The 17762-nt window shown below is 37.9% G+C and overlaps 1 protein-coding gene across 4 annotated transcripts in view; it reads left to right on the top strand.

Moving 5' to 3' along the window:
- NTNG1 (netrin G1) overlaps positions 1 to 17762 on the top strand; it is a 230551-nt gene that overhangs the window by 95332 nt on the left and 117457 nt on the right. For all 4 annotated transcript variants that reach the window (XM_025163541.2, XM_088153816.1, XM_088153820.1 and 1 more), the window contains exon 3: positions 4303 to 4940. In XM_025163541.2, coding sequence (XP_025019309.1) covers positions 4303 to 4940 — 638 coding nt within the window. The remainder of the gene's footprint in view (positions 1 to 4302; positions 4941 to 17762) is intronic.

Below are 17762 nucleotides of genomic sequence, written 5' to 3'. Positions count from 1 at the left end.
TGTTTCATAACTTCTCCATGCTACTGCAACAAACAAACATTTATTTGATAGCCAGAATTCCTTTAAAGGTTTAAATGAAAGGGTTGGGGACAGAGACACCTACAGAAGCCAACAGTTTGTCAAAATAATGAAATAAGTGTCACAACAACACAGTACAAGCCCTGCACCTTCCACATACACGTTCAGCCTTCTGATGCGCATACAAAAGGATTGTATTATCTAAATAGAGGAACTGTGCCTTGATTCCTGGGTCCTCAGCATGGTGCTCAGGGGCAACATAAGGTAGATCCTAGAAACATTCTTAGAAAATAAAATAGTAGTAGCTGGAAACCAATGCTTCATTGATTTTTTTGCCTTCTGATATGGGGTGTTTTTTGTAGTTGGCCACACTGACCATGGTATGGGGCCAAGTTATTTGCAGGACCAATTGTCTCTGCCTGTCCCATTCAGTCTGGCAGGAGAAGCATGCTGAGGGTCCTGTTAGTTAAGAAATGCCATCTTTCTGGACCCGGTGCCTGCCCTTTGGAACAGAATTCCCCCTGAGTATAGAGAGGCCCCAACTCTGCCAGCTTTTTCACAAACCCTTGAAAACCTGGACCTGTTCCCGGACATGGGTTCAGACTGTTAGTTATAGCCTGTTAAGTTGGTCATTTGTGGCAAATTGGTTTACCTCAGTTGCTGTTTTATGTTGTCTGAATTTGTATTTTAAATGTCATTAGCTGCCCAGAGTTGCTATGGTGAGAGGGGTGGCCATATAAATTGAATTAATAAAATAAAAATTAAATCAATCAATCATGCTGTGAGTTTCCATAACACACTCTCCAAATTACAGATGTGTCCACTGGCCCAGTTACAGCATAAGGTAATAAAATTGTGCATCTCAAGTGCAGCAGTTAAGTAAATATATTGCCTGTAATTCTTATGTGCAACATCTGTTATTCACGGAGAGATTGTCAGTGGCCTTTAGAGATTCTTTTAGCAGTGCAAGCAAAGCATTGAAACCATGATCTCCTATAAGGAATTCCAGATTACTTGAATTCCCTGGAAAGGAAAAGTTTTGTGAACTGGATATATCGGGGTTTTTTCCCTTCATTTCAGACTGTTCTGGGGAAACCAGGTTTAGGTCCATCTTCAGCCACAGAAGCTCATAGGTGACTTTGGACTCTTTCTCTCTCTCAGCCCAGCCTACCTCACAGGATTATTGTTGTGGGGTGAAATGGGAATATATACCTCTTAGACCTCATGAAGAAAAGCCAGCATGGAATGTTGTTATTGTTAAGCCGTACAAGTTAGGGAAAATGTTTCCACTTTCTTGTGTCTCTGCAACTTCCTACTTGCTGGCCCACAATTTACTTGTCCTGTAAGATGGTGCAAATTCATTTCCACCCAGATCTGTCTATAAGACTGTGGGGTTCTTCAAAGTGTCACAGAGTCTATGCTGTGCTTGCCAGTAACGAGGTCGGCATTAAACTGCAGCCATGTGTCACGGTTAGCAATCCATTGGATTTGAACTGTCAGCAGCAGCTGATCTGATTGATACACGGATGATTTAAGAGACACGATTTTGAGCCTGTTGTAATGCTCGTGGAACAGCATACTCAAGCTATCCCAGGCTCCAAATGAGATGGCCTTTTGCAGCGAAGGCAACAGTGGCAGCAACTCCAGTTAATGTGTGAAAAGGTCAAGAGGAGAATAATTCACTTTCACCTTGCTACAGAGGAAAAGCTGCAGTAAAAGCTGCCCGTTTATTGGCGAGATTATATATAAACACGAAGTTCATATCTCCAGCTACCACCTCAGGCAGCCATCTGGCCTGAGCTGTTGTCATCACCTACCTAATCAAGTGGCGGATTACCTGGCCTTGATAAATTGGAGAAGCAGCTACTGGGGTTGGAGGGAGGAGGGAGGTGGGGGGATACGTCAAGTAGTTTGCTAGCCTGTAGCAGCTAATATGGGAGCAGATGTCTGGACCAAGTCTCTAAGCTTGTAGTATGCAGCACAACAGAATGATTTGTAGAGAACAGTGTAAATGTCTTTAAAGGAAGACATCCGTAAAGAGCACACAGTTAAGTATGATATATTGGAGGCCAAGGGACAAAGGGAAATGGAGGTGGTGTAACTGGCATTGTTTTAGAAAAGAATACCCACAGTCTGTATGATAGGCTTGAACTCATTTGTGTTAGAAGGATCCATTTTTATGAACTGTGCTCACAAGCAATGTACTTTCCTTGAAAGGAACATAGGACATCTCTAAAGCAAAATCAAGAGTTATTGCATTGTTGTCCTTTGTTTGTGAGTTGATTGTAGGCAGTTTGCTTAGGGTATATTAATTCTTCCTCTTGAAATCCTACTGAGAGGAACATTAGCATTTCCTAAGCGCACAGTTGTGTGGAAAGGTTTTGTTTAAGCAAGTGGCAGTGCAAGGGAATTCTTGTTCTGATAAATAAATCAGACATTTTGTTTTATCAGAGAAGTCAGTCTGATAAGGTAGAAATGCAGCTGTAAAATAACTATACTGGTGTAGTGTAATATATAGCCATTGATATAATGCTGAGGGATGATGGGGAAAAATTGGATTCTGGACATAACTGCATTTGGTGGAAACACTATTATAATCCTGCCAAAGCAAATTGCATTCCTTCTTTGCTCCTGGAATCAGTGGAATTTATCAGTGCTTAAGCACAGCTGCACTGTGCCTTTGATTTCATGAAATTTTCTTATTGTCAGAAATCTGAGAATAAAGTAAAATAAAATCTGAACCCAAGTAATTCAATTTCTATGCTGAGAATAACCAATTTTGCTACCTGTCATAAGAAAACAGGAAGTTGCCTTCTTCTGAGTCAATACTGATAGTAACTTTCCAGAGTTTCAAGATAGTTTTCTCCCAACTCTACTTCGAGATACCAAGGATTGAACCTGGGATCTTCTGCATGCAAAACATGTGCTCTAATGCTAAGCTGGGTGTTCCTTCCTCATGTTTCGTCATCTGATTTTTAAAATTATTTTGCAATTATTTTGGATTTTCTATTCATAGGTAGTCCAAACTGAATACTATGTAACCATCTTTGAAGATTTCAGCAAACAGTAACCATAATTTTTCAAGCATATCTTGTCCCATATATCTAAAATTATTTTTTTCTTCTTTGTGAGCTGAAGATTATGCCCAATTCCGCATTCTTTGCTTTTCTAATTCTTTAAGAATATTATCATACACAAGGATAGTTCTTTCTACATTAGGTTTTTCCATTTGCATGTTGCACAAAGGCAATTTAGATATCCTCAGTTGGCCAAAATATTTGAGAAATGCTGAGAAGCAAGCAACATTTAAGATTAGCAGTTGCGTAGAAAATGTAATATTTGTTCTATTGTAGAACATGTATCCATGTTGAGAGGCGCAAGGGTTTACATGGAGTAACAAGTGGGGGATACACTGTCTAGAAAGCTGTCCTCATTATTGTTCTGCCACATCAGAAGTTATTTCCTCCCCATGGCTCTGTATACAGTGACATTGCATAGATGACTTACAAAACAGATGGGAAAACTGGGCTCTTCTTTCAAAATTCTATTCAAAATTTGAGAAGTTTATTTTTATTGGTGATAATGTCAAATTGTTATTCTTATTTTAAGAGCCCTGATCTCTTTATTCTTCTCTTTTCCTTTTATAAAATGATGTGTTTGCAAAGCTTCTATTAAAAATAAGGATTGAAATTTGACCTGCAGGAAGAGCTCCAAAATCCAAAATTACGTCTCTGTGGTTCAGTGGTAGAACCCATTCTTTGCATGAGAGAGGTCCCAGGGTGAATCACTGACAACTCAGCCTTTCTCTTCTGTGCAGCTGAAGGAAGACTCTACAGAGTTAAAGGGTTTCAGGGAAGTGCAAGGGGATCCAATAATAGTTCTCATGTAATTTGGTTTTGAAGAAGCATTTGCAAACTTTACCCCCACCCACCCCTCCACTTTCCATTAATTTCATGGTGAAGGGTAACTCCATATATCAAAGAATGCCTTGAAATACTGAAATTGGGCTGGAGACTGTGGCCTTCCAGATGTTAGTGAACAGCTCCAGTACGCTCAGCCACCATGGCTAATGGTGTGGGATACTGGAAACTGTACAGTTTTCAGTAACTGAAGGGCTATCAGTTCTCTACCCTGACCTAAACTACTGCTGTTCCAGCATACACGTTTTGCCAGTTCTTGTTTGATAGGTTGAGTAGGCAATGGAAACCAGTTGCTCTGATCTCTCAGAAACCTTTTATCCTGGTGACCATACTTCTTACAGCTGTTTTTCCCCCTTCTTTCCAGGGGAATCCCTACATGTGCAATGAGTGCGATGCAACCATTGATGAACTGGCACATCCACCCGAACTGATGTTCGATGCCGAAGGAAGGCATCCGTACACCTTTTGGCAGTCTACCACTTGGAAAGGTTACCCAAAGCCTCTCCAAGTGAACATTACCCTGTATTGGAACAAAACCATCGAGCTAACGGACAACATAGTCATCACCTTTGAATCCGGCCGCCCAGACCTAATGATCCTGGAGAAGTCCCTCGACTATGGTCGGACGTGGCAGCCATACCAGTATTATGCTACAGACTGTCTAAATGCTTTTAACATGGAACCAAAAACAGTGAGGGATTTATCTCAACAGACAGTCCTAGAAATAATTTGCACAGAAGAATACTCTATGGGGTACATGGCAAACAGTAAAATCCTCCACTTTGAGATTAAGGATAGATTTGCATTTTTTGCGGGGCCTCGGCTTCATAATATGGCTTCTCTCTATGGGCAGCTCGATACAACCAAGAACCTAAGAGATTTCTTTACTGTCACAGACTTGAGGATAAGACTGCTCAGGCCAGCAACTGGGGAATTATATGTGGATCCGCAGCACTTGACACGCTACTTTTATGCAATCTCTGACATAAAAGTAGTCGGAAGGTAAGAGAACATAAACAAGTGTATATGCATTTGCTCTTTCAATCACACCAGTCATTTCCTATCTTCCCTTCTCTTCTCTTCCCTTCCTAAACTGGATACTAATTTCCATTGTGATCTGAAATGTTGATTGTTTTATACAAACCTTTTGCATACATAGAAGTTATAATTTATTGATTTCTGAGTCTGATGATACCAAATAAAACACCTGTTAGAATTACATGAATGAATGTTAGGGTCTTTTTTTGTTTGTTTTGTTTTGTTTTGTTGTCAACGGCTGTGTTCCCACAACAGGAATCTTTTGGGAGACACTTCACCTTCATACATGACAATGATGGCCAAAGTTTTCCTTCTTTCCTTCCTTTTCTCTCTTTCTTTCTGATATCCTCTTCTGTTTCCTTTTTTTCTTTCTCACAAAACAGGACACAGGGAAGAAACAGATCACTTTTGTCAGAGTTCTCAAATAATGACCTGCAGTAGACATTTGAAATCAGGCCAAGGACTGGGCTGTGTGAAATTCTTTCAAGCTACCGGGTTGCCTTCCCATGATTTACAGCATCATACAGGAGATGTGTGGCTTGATGGTTGAGGTTTAGCTTGGCAAGCTCCAATTACTAAGTGTGGTATAGCAGTGTTTCTTTACCCCTTTAAAGGAAAAAGAAATAGGTTGCATATATTAAGCACAAATTAGGGTTAATTCATCCAGTGCCATTCCTTGGTGTGAATTTAAACTATTATTTTCTAAAGATTTGGAGATGGAAGATATATTAGGCAAAAATGGAGGGGAAATGCTGCATTACCTAAAGAGAAGCAGTAGATACCACTTCCAATGAAATAAATGAAAAAGAAAAAAAATGTAAATGGTTGTTTGGTGATGGAGGTACTTTTTGTGGTGGAAGCAGACACGATATTATTATGAGGGAAGATGAAGTTGCCATAGGTTGAAGATTTGGGACAGGACAGAGGGTCCATTGTGAGATCTAAGGCTGCTCATATGTATTCATTTCATTAGGGCTTCTCCATGAAAACGTCTTAGTGGATTCTTAATGGAGAGAATACCATTTGGTGTGCAAGAGATATGCTGCTGATTTTCATCTTTGAAGAGAGTATTTCGCTGAGATGTTGGGAGTGCTGTCATTCAAAAGGAACTCCTTGTGGGATCAAGCAGTCTTTCATTTATCTTATGTCCAATCTGTGCTACCTTGGTGCCAACAGAATGACTGCTAATTCCAGTGCTTACTCAGTCAAGGAGCACATGGAAAAATACATTAGAAAAACAAAAACAGAAATATCATAAATATGGCAGACATGTTCCTAGAAATGCTACCACGTAAATCAGGGATTGTGCCAACAAACCCTGTACTCTCAACAGTGGTCCCTTTTGTCTCTGCCTGCCTGCATGCCTGCCTTCCTCTTGATAATATTTAATTATCACCTATCATTTTATGCATCTCTCGTCAGCAGTTCTAGGCCAGTAAAAATATTCTCCAGGTTAGTGAAATGTTCCACAGGCATATCAAGATAATTCCACCAGTATATTTCTTTCTGATGACTAGGTGGTCTCTACCAATTTTCTACAATTTCTCAATTGGATGATTTTCAATATAGGACTGCATTCCTAAAATAATGCAGTAAAGATCACAAAATAATCAGAAGTGAGATTGCTGCCTCTCAAGGCAGTAATGAATAGTAGGTATGTGGGAGAGATGTCTGTGATTTCACCGGCACCATTGAATAATACTGTGGTCCCCATTGCTTTTCTTTATATGAACTACATTACCAGTGAAAACTTTTGAGAATCACCACCTAAGCCAAAAGTCAGCACCATAGTGCCTGTGGGCACCAAGATATATGTGACCTATCCTCAATGCATCCACAGGACTCTAACAAAAATATCACAAAATGTAGTTTTTTCCACCTGTAATCTTGTGAAATTTGGAGCAGAAAAGCCCAAATGACATTAGATTTTAAGCAAAACAATAAAAACCTTGTAAGATTTTGGCCATTTCAAAAATTATATTTATTTTGGTGCCAGAGACCATCTGCAGTACCCATGCAGACTATCTGATGCCCCTGATCATAGGTTGAGACCATTGGAATAACAGATAACTAAAGCATAAGCGCACAATTGTATATTCAAACAGCTGTGTGTAGAACCAAGCAGGGAAAGCAGATGAGTTGCATTTTGTTTTAAGTCATATGTGGAAAAATGTAATCATGAACCTATCAGCAGGCATTGACAATTATATTTTGCTTCCCTCCTGCAATGCACTGTCCCAGACACACTTTATCCTTTGAAAGCAAACTTCCTGTATCGATAATCTAGTATGCTTGGTACTTTATTTGATCACTGTATTTTTCCCATAATGGAATTATGTGATTCATACTTGAGATTGTAGGAAATGCTTTAATATCTGGAATTGTGCTGTGCCGGGGAAACTAAAATTAAATATAGTGATTTTTTAAAGTAAGTCCTTGTAGGGATTACCATAGTTCATTGAGACCTACTGTATGTAGGAGCAGTCTATATTTGTCTGTAAAAGTAGCTAATAATAGCAAAGCATTTTGTTGGCTAATTTTTAGCAAAGAAGCTAATATATCATCGGTATTGTCAATCCTTGTCATGCTGCATTTAAAGTGGAAACTACTGTTGCAAAGTTCAGGGCCTCAGCATAAAATTATATGAAAGGTACACAGTAATGAGTCATATTATGTTGGTAAGAACTTCTGTCTAGAGAGAGAGAGAAATACTGACACTTGTGCTTTATTAAGGAACTTACTTGTAATAAAGTGTTCCATGCAACTCATCATACTCAGAGAACAAACGTATACTAGGGCTTCATATGGCAAAAGTAGATGAGCGTTTGTTTTGCCCATCATTAGATGAAGATGAAGGCTGATTCATACCTGAGCTGGACAATGCATTAGTACATATTTTGACCCTCTCTGTGCTGTTCATGTGTTAGAATGTGTGCTGCAAGAACCATGCATGCTTCAAGAACCATGCATGCAGCATCAATTGCTGGATGCAAGAATCCAGTCAAGAATTTTGCATCAGTCTTCCTTGCATAAATTCTCCTTTTGTCTATAAAGAGTAGATTATTTTACAGTTGTCTATAGACTTGAGGGATGTCTCAAGGCAGCATTGATTGTTGAATAGATACAAGGAAAAAATATTGGCTCGGATTGTTAGAAAAAGCCAGAATATCCAGAAAATGTAGTCATCAGCCATTGGGACTTGTTTAGATGATTGGAAGCCAATCTTAATATATGACCATACTCTTACGGATCACATCTAGGCATTGATGCTTTGTTAGTGGATGAAAAGATCATGGTATAAGTACCTTAGTTCTAAAGTTTAGTGGCATCTAAACCCACTACCCTCCATATTTTCTGTCTACTAATAATTTCTGAAGTGCACTTGAACCTCTCACCATAAGTGACAAGGACAAGAATTATCTGTAGCAACCTTCTACAGCTCTCTCCCCAACATGGATACCCTCCAAATATGTGGTCCTTAACTCCTCAAAATTCTCAGTAGTGGCTATACTTCTGGGAAATTACAGAAATTAGCCTACACATCTGGAGGGTGCCCTGACTGGAGAAGGCTAATTGTCATAGAAACAATATAGTCCACTCTACCCTTGGGTTATATTACTGTGACATGTTTCCCTGCCAGAAGTAGAATAATTCCGCCTTTTCCTGAGATTTTCCTGATACTAGACCAGCGAAATGGATGACATTTGAGCTCAAAGTTTCTGTCACACTGAGCTATCCATTTCAACATAACAAAAAAGGAAGATACTTTTCCTTATTCTAAATGCAAGAAAAGGTATTTAATTTGTAGGTATTAATACCATATTTTGCATACATTCAGTTTTTGATCACATAGTGTATCAAGTGTACAGCAGGAACTTAGTCTGATTTGAACCTATCAACACAGTCACCTAGTGAAATTGTGTTTTTTAATGAGAAGAAATAATTCAGAGTGGAAAAAATAGCTGGTGTCCTAGTTAACATTCTTCATGCCCTTTTTCTGACATGTATTAACAGTTATTAATTTGAAATGTCAAAACAGTAAAGTGTTCTTGGGTTCATAATTGTTCTTTAAATGCACAACTATTGTTTGACTAATAGTTATTTGGATACCTTATTTGTACCTGTTATATCAATATTGACTCATATCTTATTTTTTTCACTCTCTCCCTGTCAAAGGCATGCACCTTATGTACATTTATGCAAAACCCTTCCCATCCAAAAGTATTTTAGGTTTGGGAGAAGAGATTTAAATCTATAGCAAAATTCAATTGCATTTTCATTGGTTTGTTTCAACTATACATAATCATCTCCCTGGTTTATTTATTTATGTATTTATTTTTAAAGCATTTGGAATGACAGTATTAATGCTTCATAGTAACTTGTATCCACACAAGAACACAAAGTCCTAAGAAATAGTAACATGGCAGAGGAAGCTCAATTCCCCAAAAACCCAAACCTTCAAAATGTAAAGGGTTCAGGTTTTCAGCCGAAGTGACAGTTTTCTGATAATAATTAAGAGAGAAAAGAGAAATAGAAGTAGAAGAGCAAGAGAGACAGTTACGGCATTTAAAAAAATAATCAGCTCTCCATACAACTTACCAAAACCACCACCACAAACAACAAAAACTTTGCTCTACTCTCTCTAAAACTTAAGTGTGATTGTAGAGAGCATTTATCTGATGGCGTGGCTTGTTAGTTAAACCTTCTAGTATCAAACATATACTAGAAAGGATCAGATACATAGTTATCTGCAATGTAATCCTATCCTAGTAGATTACATTCCTGTGACTTCCTTTTTTGGGGGGGGGGTGTCATCTTCCGACAAGCAGCTGGTGCTGATAAAACACCTCTTGTTAGTCCCCTCCTCCCCTTTCTTTCAACTCTTGGATACTTACCTCCCTTTCACTGATAAAACCTTAAGCAAACTTTCACTTCTGGGTACTGTCGCTACTTCAAGAAGCAGTAGGTTTTCCCCTTCTGCATGATGGTAAGCATGTGACTTCTGGGAGAAGCTGCTCAGAAGATTTAGTATTTCTTTATTGGGGTAGTGCTTACTTATATGGATATATTATTATTTCTGGCCATTTAGGACTTGCAGTCTATATTTTCCCCCTTCCTACCAGTCCAAGAGTCAAAATTCAGTAGTCAAAAATGAGAATGAAGAGTAAAACAACAACAACCAATTGTTCTGATGTATCTCATATTCTCATTACATGATTACAACTCCATTCAAGTGCAGAAAAAGAACAGGCTGTTTTCCATCCCACTGTTCATACATTAGTTTAAATGTATGCACATATTTATTTACTTGCAAAATTCCATAGTCACCCTGTAGTAAACATTTTCAGAGCAATATTCAGTGTTAATATTTTCTTTAATATCCAATCCATCCTATAACGCAGAGTAAGGGTTAGCAGAATTATAACCAGAGGTGCCGTGATGCCCACACCACCACCAAATGGCAGCCATTTTGATCTCCAAAATTATTTAAGAAAAAAATTCAGGAGATAGTCAAATCTTGTAAGATGATCTGATCATCACTTTCCATTAATCCCTTATGAGTATAGCTACTTATGATGTAGCTATTCTTCCATTGAGAGTTGTGTTAGAAACTGGGGTGTCCATATGGGGATCCTGTTGCATGTAAAAAAAAAAGTGGGGCTTCAGTTGCATGGTCACAGATGCCACCTTGACTTTTTTGATACCGCCATACACAGATGCCCATAGGCTTAGGTCTGATTTGGCAGCTGGGTTAATTACGTACCTACCCTTGAGCATCTTAAAATGGCGGCAGTGCTAGGACTATCACACTCTTAACCCTGCTGTTTCCACCTGGAAATGAATAGCTCAATAACCTCTAGTTCTGTGCCGATTCAAGGTAAGTATGTTCTTTAGGGATTTTTTAAAAATAGGATTACTAAATTATAGACAAACAGAAACATAGCACTTTGATAATGCATACATTGCCCCAAGAAAATCAGGACAGTTTTGCAGTGTTTTGTACTTCTTCACTTGGAAGATTGCAGACTGGTCTCTCTTATGTCTCTTCATGTGTATCCAGAGACAACTTGAGAATGTAACTATTTTTGTATTTTCTTATATTCGGGATCTTAAATAGGTTCAAAGCCAAACCAGGTTATTAGCATTAGCCACATTTAAGTGTACTGTGTTAACTGTGATTGAACTAGATGTAGAGATTTTCAGATCAACAAATAATGATAACATGGAAAGGTGTGCCATCAAACTGAAATCTTAAATGAAAAACAGAAAACACAAATTTCTAGAGCCCAACTCATATCCTATATTTGAAAAAAATGCCAGTTGAATTAAGTATGTGTAAAATTTTACAGGTAATTAATGTCTGCGAATGCTCATAGTATGCAAAATCCATCTGAAAATCCAATACTAATCAAGCAAAGCAGGAACAAAATAGATAATTATAAATTAATTCTGTGGCCTTTGAAACAGAAGTAAGAGGGGAAAAACGTATATGAAAGCTACCACATGGAACGTACCAGTTAAATACAATCCTTTTCAATACATTAAATCCAAGACTCTTATTCATTTAATATGCAATTTGCTTTTCTCATTTAGCTGCGTTTTTCTATGAAATTAGTCTAATGTATATTGCATTTCAGATGGAAATGCTGCATTCTGATGATAAACATTTCATCTCTTCCATCCATTACAAGTTGTTTATTCAGGTTTCATTTGCTACCTTTTGTTGCATGCTTATTAAGATAATAAAAAAGAAGAAATGTGCATGTTAGCAGTTTCAGCAGCTTCATTGTGCTACCATTATTTGATAAACCTAATAATCCGCATAAACTAATTCCGACTTATGGACAGCCTGCTTCACTAAATCAGGACCATTTTCTCGAGTGAATAACAGACGAGTTCAGTGTGCCAGTACCTTAATTAAAGAGAGCCTCTCTTCATCTTGATCTTGTTTTAATTTACAGGGTAATACTACAATAATATCACTAATGGAAGGTACATTAAAGGGCATCAAGTAGCATTAACTGTATTAAATTATGGCACTTGTGTTAATTAACTTCTGGAGTAAGATGGTCCTAATGGCTAAAAAGGTCCACTAATGTATAAATAGAGTAAGTCTGGCCGGGTGAGAATAGAAATGGAGGCAAGGAAAGGCTTCCTTCCCTGTTCATTATAAACCAGAGATAGGATTTTTTTTAAAAAAGCTCAGCAATGCAAATAAAAATTCCATTATCTATATTTTGCAGTCCTTGAATGTGTTTGATTAGTTTAAGAGGTTACTTTGAATATTTGGTTGGAAGACCTTTATGGAGAATGCTCACAAGGGGTTACATAGAAGGAGCTACGTGTGCCCCAAATGTTCCTCTTCTACTCAGATACATAGTGACCAGATTAGAGGTAACATTAAATTGTTGCTTAGTGTTACACATGCAGGCTTCATGCTAAAGTGCCCCTCCTTTTCCTTTCCAGTTCTGGTGTAGGTTGCTTCCACTCCCCACCCCTCACCCCCATTTAGCCAGTTTAATACTATAGGCCAGTGTTTCTCAACCTTGGGAACTTCAAGATGTGTGGACTTCAACTCCCAGAATTTCCCAGCCAGACAACCTAGGACTACCATATCTGGGCTGCAGACTGTCAGATGGCAGCAAAAGGGTATCATGTGCTGTATTTCTTTCCTGCCATCTAGTGATTGTCCAGATTTTTACAGCCCAGGTATGAAAACCATAAGAAATGTGATGACAGTAATGTTTTGGATTAGAGTTGTCCCAAATTCTTGCTATTGTCCACTCTAGTTGGCCTTGATGCAAGTTGAGCTCCAAAGCCTATAGAGGGCCCCAGATTGTCTAGTCCTGCCTTACATTGTGATTAACTAATTAATGTTTATGCAGCAAAACAAGCCAGGATCATGAATGTGCTACACATCTTTGCAGGCTCTTGAGAGAGAAACATACAGTGAGAAATAGGACAGTCCCATGCCTGCGTAAGTCGTCTTGTAACTGAAGTACATGTGAATTTAATAAATTTCTCCTTTAAAATAAAAGTCAACAGCAATTATTTTCTATCACTGAATAAGAATGGTTGGAAAGAAATGCAGGAAAAATGTTCAGTGCAGCACTAGTTGCTTATGCCCGCATTTCTCTTTTCTATGAGTTCGAAGAAATCAGATATTTACATTTGAAATGATAAAACTTCCATTGCTGTAATGTCTCCTTGTTCCTTTGAGCTCAGAAGGGAGAGTCAAACTAAAGTCCAGGGACTGTTTTCCCAGTTCTTCAATACATAAACTGCTGCTTTAGTCTAAAACCTAAAATATCTTCAGTCCCTTTGCAATACATACCATTAAGCCTTTCATTTTATTTTTATACTCTTCCCTCAGATGGAATCTCCAGTATTTGAACCCCAGGGTTTTCCAACCATGTCCCTGCAATAACAGCAGCTCAGTTTTTGTCCCTCACAGTATCACTTTTAAATTTAATCTACCTCAGGGCCTGAATGTGTTATCCTTGAGGGAGGGAGGGAATGAGAATTCCACGTTTTACCCTTCAGTCAGCATGCCTACAATTCTACCATGATTCTAAATGATCACTACTGAGGAATGTGCCTGAGGTTTTCAGCAGCAATTTATTTTTTTATACAAGTTAGGATGTTATTTGTCGAAAACATGAATATGGTTAAGGAATACTGTACATCTAATGTTTTAACTACATTTTCCGGTATTCACAAAGTGATACGTTGTTAGGCTCCAAGTAGGTCAACTGTTAAATTCATTATTCTGATGTTAGTCTAAACTGAAATGATTTAAAAAAAAAATTGAAACATAGAGTGGGGCTGGTTCTGCTATTATGCAGACCAGCATCTTTCTCCTCTGGTTGCAGAATTTGGGATATGGTTGAAATCGAATTTCCCTTCAGATAGTCCTCCTCCATAGTCTTTCAGATAAGTAAGATGGATGATAGAGAGCACAAGAGAGTATGAAGAAGCTTTATCTTTGCTTCATTGACTACAGGAACGCCTTGACTCTGTATATCATGCCAGAATATGGAATCTGCTTATGGGGGCCAGAACACCTGAATGATCTTCAGAGGAATCTTTACAGTGAACAAGAAGCTAATGTAAGAATAGAATGTAAAGAAACAGAATGGGTCAGGACAAGAAAGAGAGTAGGATAAGGATGTGTCCACATATCTCTTTAATGTATATAGCAAATACATTATAAGAATGTCAAGACTTGGGAGACATGGCAGCTAAACCCAAAACAGGAGGCAAAAACACGTAACAGTGTGTTTTAAATCTACTTTACTTGGGTCTAACACACCTTGTTAGACCCAAGTAAAGTAGATTTAGAAGACCTCCTTATGGAAGTAAAAAAAAAAAAAAAAGGAAAGGAAAATGAAAAATCCAAGTTAATGCTAAATATTAAGAAAATAAATATAATATTAACCAATAACTTTAGTGAACCTACACCTGGTAGTGAAGAAATGCAGGTAGTAGAGAGTTTTGTTGACTTGAGCTTAAGAATAGGTAAGTATGGATAGGTAGGTAGGTAAACCTTTATTATGGTCTTTGTCCAACATGTATATGTGTGTATCTGTATATGGTCCATGGTTGATCTTAGTTTAATGCCACTGTAATTTCAGTATTCTTGCTTAGGAAGGACACCATCCTACAAAAAGTGCTCCTGCACAGGTAGTACTGAAATCAGCCCATTTGAATAGTGCTTATTCCAAAAAAATGCATCTTAAGTGGTAGGACAAGAGGGCAGTGGCCATCTTAGAAGTAGTCTTTGTGGCCCCACATCCTGCTGAGTGCTGCCACAAGCAAAGAAAGTGGTATACTGCCAATGACATTACCACATGGGATAAGTAATGATGTCCTTAACAGGGTGCCAAGTGGCACCATCCTTGCTCCATCATAGCTCCACAGAGGATGCAGGGAGAAGCAGTTAGCTTTTACATTTTATTGGGAAGGGGTATACCTGAACTCTCTCCCTTCTGTCTTTTGGAACACATGATTGATTAGTAAATGATTCACAACCACTAGTCCCATCCTGTCTATTCCAGATCATGTGTGTATCTTCCATCAACAAGCATACATTCTTAGCAGGTTGGAGTATTATTTACAACCCTGCTATCCTCTGTTAGTATCCCCATGAATAATCACACTAATAATCTTAAAAGCAATTCAGATTTAAATCCACACTCTTTACACACAGTAATGTTTCATTTTAAGGTAAGTCCTATATCTTATCTTAGCAATCCATCTACTTCAGGCTGTTATGGGAAGATCAAATAATCAACACAGTTCAAAACATGTTGCAGTAACACCTATTACTAGCCTGAACTTCTTCAATTCCTTTGGGATTCTGACAGCATTTAGAATGACTGCATCTAACAATTCTTCCAAATACATTGCAAACTTGGCGGGGGGGGGGGGAGGACAGTTTATATGCTTAAAATATGATGTTGTGAATTAATTCACAGTTCTCATGTGATGGTAGAATTTTTTAAAATAGCTGCTCTACAGTATTATTAAAGGAAAAAAGCATTAACACTTTAGGCTTTCCAAAGGAAACATTGTGAATATAATGAACAAAATTAGTTGTGCTTCCACTGGCCTAACTTGATTTCCCAGTTTTCCTTAGATTACAGCCTGGATTACAAATTCTTTCTGAATGGGTATGTGCTAGTTAACTCTTTATTTTCTCCAGAGTGAAACTCTTCCGTTTCCTAATTTTCTTTAATACTGGAGCTTTCATTCTCAGAGGAAGATGTACTGTCCTGCCCCTGAAGGGCTCTTTTACAAACCTATCTGCCTCACTAAACTTCTCCAGATTCTTGATTCTTGAGTTGACCTCAAAAGGAGAAACTTGCTCCCTAATAACTTGTTCATTGTCCTGATTACACATCCATTTCTGGCTATTGGTTATAGTTGTTGGATTTCTTTTAAATGGATTTTGTTTATCTGAAAAAATTAAATTTGTAGATAATTTAAGGATAGCTCAACTTATTCCTAAAAAGCATCCTAATCTTACTACCAAACATATCTGGGTGCTTAATCCTCTGTAGTTTATCTTCTAGTTTATCTTCCCTGGCATTGATTCCTCCTCACTGGGGCTAAGTTGCTATAATAGCTCAGGCTTCTCCCTTAGCTTGTAGAACAAAGTTTGCTCGCAAGCCTGTCCTATTTTATAGCCTAAGTTCTCAACTGCTATGGCAGCCAATTAAATTAGAAGGCCTAATTTTAAAAACAAAACAAGTCTGTAGTTTGTAAAAAATAAAGCCTGGTTTGAAAAATCATTAGCAAAACTTTAGGCCAATCTTCATACCATCAGATCAAGAAGAGGCAAATTTAACTTTCTGACATATGCGCACATTTACAACCTTCACAGGTCTGTAAAGCAAAGGAAATTTGGGCTAGATATAGATTCAGTTAGGTGTAATACTAGCATTGATCTGTCATTATTTGGTTCCTAAAAAACAGAAGTGAAAACTATTTCAGGTAGCCAGGACAACAGTACAGTCACCCAGTTAAAGATGGTCAGTGAACTCTTTATAACTTTATGCAGTCAGCCTATTAAGAATAATAATGCAGTCAAAGCGCTCTTGAATAGTATGGATTTGTCTGTTTAACTAGATGGAATATCAGACTTTGCTCTTGACAGTGGGTAAATTCCTCTTTATTAAATATAAACATTTATGAATAGCAAAAGAGCTACCAAGACAAGAGTACCTTTATTTGTATTTATTTGCAAAGGGAAGCTACTTTGTGGCTATGATTTTGCTTCTAAAGGACCTCAAGAGCTTACAGTTTGTAAATTCAGGATAGGCAATTTGTTTTGGCTGATAATTTGAGCCTTGCCATTTGGACAGCCAAGAAAACAAACAAATGGATCATTGAACAAATCAACCCAGAGTTCTCACTTGAGGTATAAATGACCAGGCTCAAATTATCCTACTTCAGACCTTTTCGAAAACTAGGTTTCGAAAACATGGAGAAAATCTGTGTAGACGTTAAGACTCAACAAAGACTTGATGGCGCATAATCAATCAATAATTTGTGACTAGAGTGGGAACTCTGCATTCATTTGTTTGATGATCCATTTGTTTGTTTTCTTGGCTGGCTGTGGTATTCTCAGGCATCTTCTCCAACACCAGAGTTCAAAAGCATCAGTACTCTTTCTGTCTTGCTTCTTCAAAGTCCAATTTTCGCTTCCATAGAATGTCACAGAGAATACAGTTGCTTGTACCATTCTGACCTTTGTAGGTATAGACACATCACAGCATCTGAATATCTTTTCCAAGGCTTTCATGGCTGCCCTACCATGTGCTAGTCTATAGTTTATTTCTTCCCTTTTAGAGACATCTTATAAATTAGGAAAAAAGCAGAATAAAAATACAAGGTAAAAGCAACAATAATAAAAGAAGAAGCTAAGTCAAATTAAAAAACACCCAACAGTTAAACATAATACATGCAGTAGAGATTATTCAAGTGGTTAAACACCTTTATGTCTAGCGTCAAAAAATACAACAGAATAGCATCTGGCAACCTGCTGTAGAGGACAATAATAATATTATTATTAATATTGGGGAAGGGATCTTAAGCCTCAGCAAGGAGACCTTAAAAAGGAGAAAGTATTCTTCAGAAGCCAGAATCAAAACAATGTAGAACTTTCAACATGAGCAACAGCATTTGTAATCATGCCTGGAAGTGGACCATCAATCCATAGAGGTTTTAAAGTATTCTTAGAATAGGTACTGTTCTAGTTGGTTACTTGGTACCCAAGTAAAT

The sequence above is a fragment of the Python bivittatus genome, unplaced genomic scaffold (genome assembly GCF_059951505.1).
Source record: "Python bivittatus isolate LINGU-HERP-01145 unplaced genomic scaffold, Pbiv_v1 ctg000700_np1212, whole genome shotgun sequence".
Classification (NCBI taxonomy): Eukaryota; Metazoa; Chordata; class Lepidosauria; order Squamata; family Pythonidae; genus Python; species Python bivittatus.
This window is presented reverse-complemented; position numbering and strand designations above follow the sequence as displayed.